This window comes from Macrosteles quadrilineatus, unplaced genomic scaffold (assembly GCF_028750875.1).
Source record: "Macrosteles quadrilineatus isolate MER2022 unplaced genomic scaffold, UCM_ALF_1.0 Scaffold_2__2_contigs__length_208266976, whole genome shotgun sequence".
Classification (NCBI taxonomy): Eukaryota; Metazoa; Arthropoda; class Insecta; order Hemiptera; family Cicadellidae; genus Macrosteles; species Macrosteles quadrilineatus.
This window is the reverse complement of record NW_026542595.1, coordinates 47,154,767-47,165,376: the sequence shown is the minus strand read 5'-3', so window position 1 is coordinate 47,165,376 and position 10,610 is coordinate 47,154,767. Positions and strand designations below refer to the sequence as shown.

Here is a 10,610-nt window from a genome sequence, read left to right as displayed (position 1 = left end):
AACACAGGTCATTGATAGAGGGTGAATTGAGAACGAAATGTCGTTTTGGGGTAGTGTTAGGGCACATTTGTAACCTAATACAGTAGTTGAGATTGTCCAGGGTCAGGTGCTGACTGTGATGAGTTAGCTTTCTATTACGCACCACTGTTCTGTAGCTGCGGTCGTTATCACAATTACACCTCCTGTCTATATGTGTCATTGTCGTTGCGTCAGAGGCATTTAAAAGAAGAAAAAACAACAAATAAACAAATTATAGCTACACAAAACAACGATAAATGCAAAATTTAAGTTACAATCATGCTAACACGATCGCGATCCGTCATAGCGACACAAAACAACGATAAATACACAAATTTAAGATACAACCATACTAACACGATCCGTCTTGAGGGGTTATATTTACACAAACTCAAATAGTAAATAAATGTACTCAATGCGTTTCATTGAATTAAAAAATAAATAACAGCAATTAAATTATACAGCTGATCAAAATGTAAACAATTATGTTCTTCATAAGGATAACATGGGAACTTTCAAAACCACTGGGGCAGAGCCCAAGGTATCTTTTCAAAAATGTAAGGCCAGTTTGCAAATCTACGCGATACGCTCTTTCCAATAAGACGTCAATGGATAAAATCGGTTAAGAAATGGCGGAGGAGTTCAACCGACAAAGTTTCATGTAGCGTATTAATTATATAGATACTGTAAACTTTATATTGTAATGACAAATTAATAATCAAATTCATTGCCCACCGAAGCATAAGATACTGTTAAAAGCATTTCAGATCCAAACAACAAATTAAGAAATTGTAACTTGAATAAATGTATTATTACACCATTTTTTTAACACAAAATAATCAAGTTACAATATTTGAAAAAAATATTACTAAACAACAGTCACGAGAACATTTTTCAAATTTACTGTAATTTTGTCCTATATATAACATCTGATAAGCAGATAAGATAACTAAACTAGTTTTATGGATAAAAAACCTAAGTTTTTACAAGACCCTATCAAGTATCCATTACTAACAAAGGTTGACCTGTTTTTTTTTATATTTATTGTATTGTTGATCTCTATACAGGGCCAATGTAGGTGATACCAGTTAATCAGCTGATCAACAGTGATACTGGTTAATAAACTGCAAATCAGCTGATCAATAGTGATACCGGTTAAGAAGCTGCAAATCAGCTGATCAACAATGTATAATCTGGCCAGTGACCTCTGGTGGTGACCCACTAACTGGTGAGTGTACCTAGCATCTGCCTGACCAGTCAGTCTCGTCATGGCAGCAGGCAAGATATCTCTTCTCTCCATCCTTCTGGTGGCCTTAGTGGCTGAATCCATTGCACAGACTTGCAATGCAGTCAACAAAAAGGTTTGTAACCTGTAGATTCAATATTGTTAACCTCATTTGTGAGTTCCGTCCCTGTAGTTTATTGTTAATAAACATTTTAGTAGGTAATCAAGTACCTACTTTTCTTGGATTCTATATTATTATTGTACATGATGTAACATAAAGTTAAACCCCCCCTACTACAAGGAGAACACCATAATTGCTTCTTTCTCTTTGTATAGTTCTATAGTTCTTATGATTCTTGTTGAACAATTTAAAACTTGCAACGACTTGATGCAGGATTGCTCTTATCCTGCATATTCAAGACTGTTAATAACTTACTCAAGAACTTTAATTAAATGTTAAATGAAATTAACTTTTTTATATTAGGCTACATAAATAAAAAACGAATACTGCTCCTTTCTTATTTTATATTTCATAGTTATAAATATGCAGTGTTGATAAAATGTAAATATCTTTACTATACTCTAAAAGTATTTTAAAAATAAAACTTTTTGTTGATCCACCTTCCTTTTCATATTATTTAGTAATTTAATTTTCTTACGGAGTTAACTCCTTGTTTCTTTCACTCTCTATTTAATTTCGGCCTATTAACAAAAATTCTCGGTTATCCTTTCAACAATAAATGCCGAGAGTTTGAATGTTTGTTATTTAACACAGAATAAAAAATTACAAACTGGATTAACACAGCAGTATGCCTACTCACTTTGTTTTGTAATTGAAGCTGGATAATATGAATGCAGATTAAGTGTATAGAATAGGGTGGTATAACCTTTCTTATTGATTGAGATCAGCTAATTTTTTAGATTGGACAGTATTTATCTAAAGTCCAATGATAAGAACAGTGTTTAAAAACTACAGACTTTCCTCAGGAATAATATGCATTATTCAAAATCTAATTGAATTTTTCCATACAGCGGTTTTTTATACATTTGACAATCTAAATTAGCATTTTTACTCCCAAAAAAAGTAAAAATCTGCTGTTTAAACTGTTGTACATTTCTATTGTAGCAAGGGCATAAATCGAAATCGATCGATTTATTAGGTAAGGTTTTAGCTTATTGTTGCAGTCTTGTCAATAGTTCCACATATTGATGGTATAATGTACAGTGTAACACAATCGTAAATTCGTAAAAGACGAATGGTTGAATCATTTACTAAACAGCTGCTTATTTACATTAGCAGAATTGAAAACAATCTGGACGGGACGGATATTGTTTTGAGAGTTATCTTTACATGAAAAGAATTTTTTTGATCTCTAGCTTAGTTTGTTAATTAATGTTGCAATTTGTAATATGACAAAAAATAGAGTTCATCACACTGGTTTTCAAGCTCACGCTTGAAATCAGGTCACTTTACTAATGGAACAGAATTTAAAATCAGAGTGGGACATGGACACTTTTCTATTTTAAAATTCCTTTCAGGCTTTGGCTTTACCCCGTGAGTTCATTAGGTATTTTTACGTTCTCTCCCTATACATATGGAGAAAGTATTTTTTTTTTTTTATTTTCGTCAATAGTTTGAGTTTTGAGTGGATATATTCGTTTTGGGTCCCCCTGGACCCAAAAAAGTGGTTTTCAAAGTGATGTCTATGTGTGTGTGTGTCTGGATGTGTACAGAGCTACAGACTACACCTGTAGTCCGATTTTTATGAAATTTGGTTTTGGTATGTAGGTACTAATCCATGGTATCTCCAGGGGTTTTTTTCATTTTTTTGAAATTTTGATTTTTAATGTGGATTTTCCCATTAAAATGGTAGAACTCCTATTTCTGTAAAAATTACGGTTCAAAATTTATTGTAAATTATGTTATTTTCCCATTAAAAACCCCATAAAATAAGGGAAAATCATATTTTTGAAAGAAACCGGGTTAGTTAGATTGAAATTAGTATGTGATAATACTTATATTCCAAACAACATAGTGCAACCCCCCATTGCTGTAAAAATTATGGTTCAAAAGTTATTGTAACATGTGTTATTTTCCCATAAAACTCCATTTAAAAAACGGAAAAATTGATTTTTTGAAAAAAACCCGATTCTGATTGAAATCCTCCTGTTATGGTTCTTATAATTCTAAACGAAATAGTGCATCCCTTCATTCCTGTTAAAATTACTGTTCAAAAGTTAATGAAACTTTTGAGATTCTACCTATTAAATACCACAGTTATTCTCATCGCTTACCCATGACAAAGGTTGTTGACAAGCTAATGGGAGAAAGTATGTGTCAGATTGGCAGATTGCTGAGGATTTGCTGAGGTACTGTTTATTAGTTAACAAAGTGGAAAATTTAAAATAATTCATTGAAAATCTGCGGTCAGTGGTACATGTTCCTTGCACCCTATAAAATAGATACCCGATAAATACAACCCCCAGATTCTTAAGGTTTTGAGTTTGGGCTGTTATGTGTCTGCCTCATCAGGCTAAAGAGAGAAAGAGATTTATTAATCATGAGTGAGGGTTAATTAGTTAATTACGCAATATTTTTTTATGATGACATATGTTCCAGTGTTCAGGCACTAATAAGGAATGCTGCTCAGGCTGTTGCCTTGGCACCAAGTGTGTGGAAGGTGAGTACAGTAGGTACTTGTAACATAAATATAACAGCCAGTGCCCAGTATTAGGTACAAGCAGTAGTTTATTTCTATAACTCAGGGCTCACAACTCTTTATTTGTCACAAATACTCGTAAATTTTGACAGTTTCTTCATTCATGGTATGCAAAGCAATACAAAGTAAAATCACTGGCAGTCCAGCTTGCAGAAAGAAAATCTACAAACGAAAATGTTATAACTACATTTTTTTGGACTAACAACCTAACTAACTTGACTCAAGTCAACACAAGCAAGGTTTTGTTCACCTTGTGTTGTTCATGAGCCACTAAGAAGTTGAAATATAGTTCAAACTTCAAATAGTTTTCTTCATTTAAATGACAAGACCTATATACAATTTTACTCTGCTGTGTCTAATTACTCTAATTGAGCCATAAATCATAAATATAAATAATTTTCTTCAATTTCATTAACAAATTTTTACTAAAATATATATATTCATGGTCAGGCAAAAGTTTTGAAATTCCTTCCTAACTATGTGTTATAACAGAATAATTTATAAATAAAAAACTTTTTTAAAACAATACGTTTTTAAACGCAAAAAGTTTTTATTTATAAATTATTTTCTACTTTTTAGTTTTTAATGTGTGTGGATGTTAAATCTATTTCAAGCATCTATATCAGATTAAGACAGAGGCATGTGTGAAATCTAAGGTTTATTTGTGTTTCTTTTCATATATTTATGTACGGTATTAGATTGAATGTGTGGCCTACCTACTAACTATAAATATATCAATCTTTTTAATTTATTGTTTACTTTATAGAATACTAAATAAATAACAAATGACATTATTAACAAACACCTTTATATCTGCAGTCAGATTATCTTTATTTTGAAATTGTTTGTATAAAGAATCTCTTGGGAGCATAACTTGTACCTCTTAACCTCTGCTCTTCGAACTGTAAAATTTAAGTATTTACAGCTGACTTAAATTAATTGATATATTTACATTCTTTCAAAATGTAAACATGGAAAATTTGGAAGCCCAAGGAAAATATGAAAGTTAAATTATATAATATTGCATTGTCATCCATTTGTGAGCTATGTTTCAAATTTCAAGTCTCCAGCTCATCGGGAACTTCGTTTAAAATTGATATCAAAATTTGTAGGAAAGCGACTAGTGAGCTAATAAAAACAAGCCCATGGGGCGTAGCCCAAGGGAAATATGAAAATTAAATGATATAATATTGCATTGTCATCCATTTGTGAGCTATGTTTCAAGTTTCAAGTCTCTAGCTCATCGGGAAGTAGGCCTATCAAAATTTGCAAGAAAGCGAGTTAATAAAAACAAGCCCCTGGAGTGTAGCCCAAGGGAAATATGAAAATTAAATGATATATTTCATTGTCATCCATTTGTGAGCTATGTTTCAAGTTTCAAGTCTCTAGCTCATGGGGAACTTAGTATAAAATTGATTGCAAAATTTGTACCGGACAAGAAAGCGAGCTAATAAAAACGTTTAAAAAATTAAAAACTTAGTCTTGTTGGTCAGTATGACAATTAATTTTGCTGGGAACCCCAAAATGGTACATTTCAGGGACAACTTTAAGATTTTAAATATAAAGCTTCATCCAGCTACATACAATTTTAAAGGCCTATTTGAAGAAGAATATCAGCGAAAAATAGAAGTCTCTATCCCAATCAAGTATGACTTTTGAAAAAACGCCTAAAATATATTTGCATGGTTTCCCTGAATAAACAATAATATGTTTATGTGGATTGGTTAAAACAAACCCATTTCCTCTCTTGTTGCCCTTGTAATGTTTCTAGAGTTTCTATTCTTATCATTTACTAAATGTTTTTACTTGCCAAACAATAAATAAGACCACAACATGACCCCTTGCACTTTGAATTTGTTAATAATTAAAGGTTTCCCAGTATTATTTAGATGGAAAAACATCCTAAATCAATTTTTCCTCTATTACTATTTGATAACATTTTAAAAACTCACTACCCTTTAAAATTAATTACTTTTTATCAGATTTTCAAAGTAACATAATAAAGTTTCAAAACATACAATTCTAAATCATGAGTCTGCTGATTACAGATGCTATAACCTATGTATGGGTTGTAAATAGGAAATTTTATGTTACTGCCTTTGATGTTATGGCTAAATGTACAGAAAAATACCACCGGCACAGCAAACCAGTAGATTATGGGAATTTTGATTAGTGTGAGATTGGACTTTTACTGATATATTTTATATTTCCATAAACAATTCGCATTTAATCCCTCATATTTAATTCAAGTAACATTAGAGTACATTGAGGACTTAGGTTTGCTGCTGCGTGAAAAGAAAAAGTGTTTGTTTATAATAATAGAATAGAATGAAATAAATATATTTGCTGAATTTAGTAAAAATATAGCGTAAACAAGCACTGGGATTTGTAATATACCGCTTATTTCCGTAATTAATTGTAAAACAGTTTTTAACTACTCTACAAAATTGTTTGTCTTTTTAAGTTTTACATGATGGTTGCAATAAAATTGGGAATTCCATGTATTTTGGGTACAACTTATAAAACCCCCATTTTTGGAAAAAGTCTTAAACTGTATTACCCTTTCGATGACCCAATCTTACTGGTTCACAAACTTAATCACGTTAACTCCTCTTTTAATATTCATTCCAAATTGGGTTCAAAATCTGACCAAAACTAATTTAATATTGCAAGCTACGGTATGTAATTTTTTAATGTCGTATAATTCTTCTTTTAAAACATCTTGAGCTCCGAATAATAACAATGTCGGAGACAGGAGTTGCTCTTTATGAGACACTACACTGAAGATGTCCTGTATTATTTACTTTTAATACAGGAGAATTGCCTTTAATTTTTTTTACAGGGAAAACTCTTTATGAAACACAAACTTGTAACTTTTTTTGTTATACAGGGATTTTACCTGTATTACAGGGCCTGTAACTTTTATGTTCAAATAAAACATACCCAGAGCTTATCACCAAGTACAACAAGTATACACCAAGTATAAGTATAGGCATTTGTAAAAAAAAAAAAAAAATAATAATTGAAACATGTTTCTATAAGTATAAGCTAATTTCATTTTTCTTTAGGAAAACAAATACCCGCATATGTTTACCTCTTAATCATTAATCATTATGCACACTGAGTACGTACTGTCACATGGTTTTTGGTTTGAGGGATACCAATGGTTTTTAACCCTAACAATTTACCATTATCATTACCAATTAAGATGGGGACGCCACCACCTAGGTGTGCATTTTAACCCAAATATGGGTGAATGATGAGTGTAGAATGAAATTAGATGCCTTGTACACCCACACGCAATATAATATCAGCCTACTGAAATAACTTTAAAGAGTTTAATTTACAAGTAGGTAGATGATGAATGATTATTATTGTGTGTGGTATTAGGCACAATAGCATCCTCTTGAAAGGTAGCATAAAACACTTAATTTAACTGTTACAAAGCTGTATAAGGTTGCCTTAAATGTCTAATCATCTGCTTTAGGTATATTTACCGAAATTAACAGAATTTTAAGGGTTTTACTGAACATTTAACATAAGATATATGTTACTTTTCATAGAGGAATCTTACAGATGGATAAGCATTATACCTTGAATTTTAACTGAACCTTTTGACTTATTGAATTAACATTTTTATGCTGTCTGATAGCGACTCAGTGTGCACCCAAGTGCCCAGCTGACCTAGAGTTCAAGTGTAAATCAGCTGCTCAGGAGTGTTTCCTGAAGCCTGTGGCCAGCTGTTCCAAGCCTCCGTGCAAGCCAGAGCCTGCCTGTCGATTCATTCCCCCCTGCAATCGCCTCAACTGCCCCAAGGGTAAACATTGTGTGGACATCGGAGGAAACCCTCCCACTGCAGCCTGCCAGCCCGATCCCAAGACCCCGGCACCTGCGTCTTAATCTGAGTTCAGCTATGTGACTGCTGTTTGTTCATCTCACCATTAAATTTTTACTGTTAAGAAAACTTTTGTTTTTTTACTACTCATCTTCTAATTTACCGTTAATATTATGACATATTATATAATTCAAAGAAGAATAAATCCGAGACCTAACCCCACAAATGTATTTAAGAAATCGGGAATTTACAAATTATCATGTAACAACTGTAAAAAGTACTAAATAGGTCAAACAGGTTGACAATTCGAAGTCAGATACAAAGACCATATGCAGGCAATAAGATCAAATAACTTGACAACGCAAAAATCCTCATACGCTGAACATATACTTTCAGACCAACCATATACTCAGATATAAATAAAAATAATAATATTCTAGATGTTGAAAATAAAGCTTGATGCCAACCCCGTACAAAGGACGGGTTCTCTGCTAGTTTTCCTATAAAAAACCTAAATTATCAAAAAGTCGTATTTTAGAAAAACCAGATTTTGATTAGACAATTAATGTGTTATGGCAATAAGATCAAATAACTTGACAACGCAAAAATCCTCATACGCTGAACATATACTTTCAGACCAACCATATACTCAGATATAAATAAAAATAATAATATTCTAGATGTTGAAAATAAAGCTTGATGCCAACCCCGTACGAAGGACGGGTTCTCTGCTAGTTTTCCTATAAAAAACCTAAATTATCAAAAAGTCGTATTTTAGAAAAACCAGATTTTGATTAGACAATTAATGTGTTATGGCCCCTTAAATTCTAAACAAAATGGTACAAATCACATTTTCATAAAAAAATTATGGTTAATGAGTTGTATCACCCAGCAAAAAGTTGTGTTAGTAGCCTACCCATAAAAAAAAACAAAAAATCTGTTTTAAGGAAAAACCCGGTTTTTTGATTAAAATTAATGTGTTATGGTCCTTTTAATTCTAAAAAAAAAAAAATAGTGCAATCATTGCTGAAAAAATTACGGTTCAAAATTCATTGCAACTTCTATGATTTTCCCTATAAAATATCAAAGTTACACCCCCCGCTTATAAGTACCCATGTTAAAGGTTGTTAACAAGCTATTGGGAGAAAGTATGTGTCATATTGTTTATAGACCTACCGTTTATTAAGAACTAGCAGAGTGTGTCCTTCGTACGGGGTTGGCATACAAGTTAAAAATACTTATTGCAGTTATACTCAAGCTTTGCGTTTGCAATGGGGGAGGACAAAGTTTGATAAAATTTGCTTCTTTGAATTGACAGTATACGGTATTGCACATCTACCATAGCATTATGTTCTACCACTTCACCTAAACAATAAAAACAAAAAATAATATTACAAATTCACAAAAAATCACAAATTATTCATGACATTAAAAACTAGAACATAACTGTGAGTACGGTACAAACCATTCCCCTTTGACAGTTCTCATTGCGTATCACAGTGTTTTTTTGCTGTAGGTAGTTCAAATTAGCTTTTTAAATAAATGCAAAAATAATTATAGTGCTGCACCCTGTTGGTAAATCTTAAAACTTTTTAATGCTTTTGTATATCATAGAACCAACTTTTTTAGTTGAAACAGCTGACTAAATTCTTTAATTCCATTCAAATATGAACTAGTGTATATGTTGCTCGAATTCGAGCAATTGCAAAGTATTACAGGAGTTATTTCAAAATGAATAACAGTCATATTTACAATGAGTTTAACACGTTCGCGGCGGCATGGGAGCGATCGCTCCCATACGGAACCCTAATGCCATCCTTGTGGGCGCGATCGCTCCCAAGCTGCAATGCGGTACGAAATGATTTTATTTTTAAGCCAGGATTAGAGCTAGAAACTTGAAACCTCGCACAGTACTGCTCAATAGTATACTGTATTTTGTTGTGGTGTAGGTTGGTAGTAAATTTCCCCGTAAAATCCCCGTTTGGCAATTTTAAAATCTACTTTTCGTCCCGTCTTTTTCCCTCCATTTGGCAATACAATTCCAATGGGACCGGCTACGTTCCAAGCAGTGCTGCTATCTGTGGGTGTTCAGCGAACTACGTCGACTCTCGTTGTAAAGCAGGACATCCTCGCACGTTATTTGCTATTCGTCAGACCGAAATTGAAAAGCCAATCACACGCGGCAATCGGGTTTGTTCGGCGCTGAGGGCTGCGCCGTACTGGGGATACGCCCGCCATTTGACGTGCCGCCGCGAACGTGTTAAAAGAGTCAACTCAAAGATTGCCGGTGTGTAACTCAGACCATGTTTATCTTCGTTATTGATAAACCTAAAACATTCCGGCCGGTTTCCTCCTTCTCAAAATGCCTCGCTGTACAGGCAACACAGGTCATTGATAGAGGGCCAATTGAGAACGAAAAGTCGTTTTGGGGTAGTGTTAAGGGCGCATTTGTAACCTAATAGTTGAGATTGTCCAGGGTCATGCTGACGGTGATGAGTTAAGCCTATTACGCGCCACTGTTCTGTAGCTGTGGTCGTTATCACGATTACACCTCCTGTCTATATGTGTCGTTGTCGTCGCGTTGGAGGCATTTAGAATAATAAAACAACAAATAAACAAATTATAGCTACACAAAACAACGATAAATGCACAAATTTAAGTTACAATCATGCTAACACGATCCGTCATAGCGACACAAAACAACGATAAATACACAGATTTAAGATACAACCATACAAACACGATCCGTCTTGGGGGTTATGTTTACACAAACTCAAATAGTAAATAAATGTACTCAATGCATTTCATTGAA

The 10,610-nt window shown here is 33.2% G+C and overlaps 1 protein-coding gene across 1 annotated transcript; it reads left to right on the top strand.

Annotated features, from left to right (window-relative positions):
* The first annotated feature begins 1,251 nt into the window (after window positions 1-1,251).
* On the top strand, window positions 1,252-7,927 carry LOC128987259 (probable spore coat protein DDB_G0283555). The gene is made up of 3 exons (XM_054408016.1): window positions 1,252-1,379; window positions 3,864-3,924; window positions 7,616-7,927. Exons 1-3 carry the CDS (start codon window positions 1,287-1,289, stop codon window positions 7,861-7,863), a joined length of 402 nt encoding a protein of 133 aa, XP_054263991.1. The 5' UTR covers window positions 1,252-1,286; the 3' UTR covers window positions 7,864-7,927.
* The last annotated feature ends 2,683 nt before the right edge of the window (window positions 7,928-10,610 follow it).

Coding starts and splice junctions, on each gene's coding strand:
- LOC128987259 (XM_054408016.1), top strand. CDS start 1,287: ATGGCAGCAGGCAAGATATCTCTTCTCTCCATCCTTCTGGTGGCCTTA. Junction 1,380..3,863: donor GCAATGCAGTCAACAAAAAG/GTTTGTAACCTG, acceptor CATATGTTCCAG/TGTTCAGGCACTAATAAGGA. Junction 3,925..7,615: donor TGGCACCAAGTGTGTGGAAG/GTGAGTACAGTA, acceptor GCTGTCTGATAG/CGACTCAGTGTGCACCCAAG.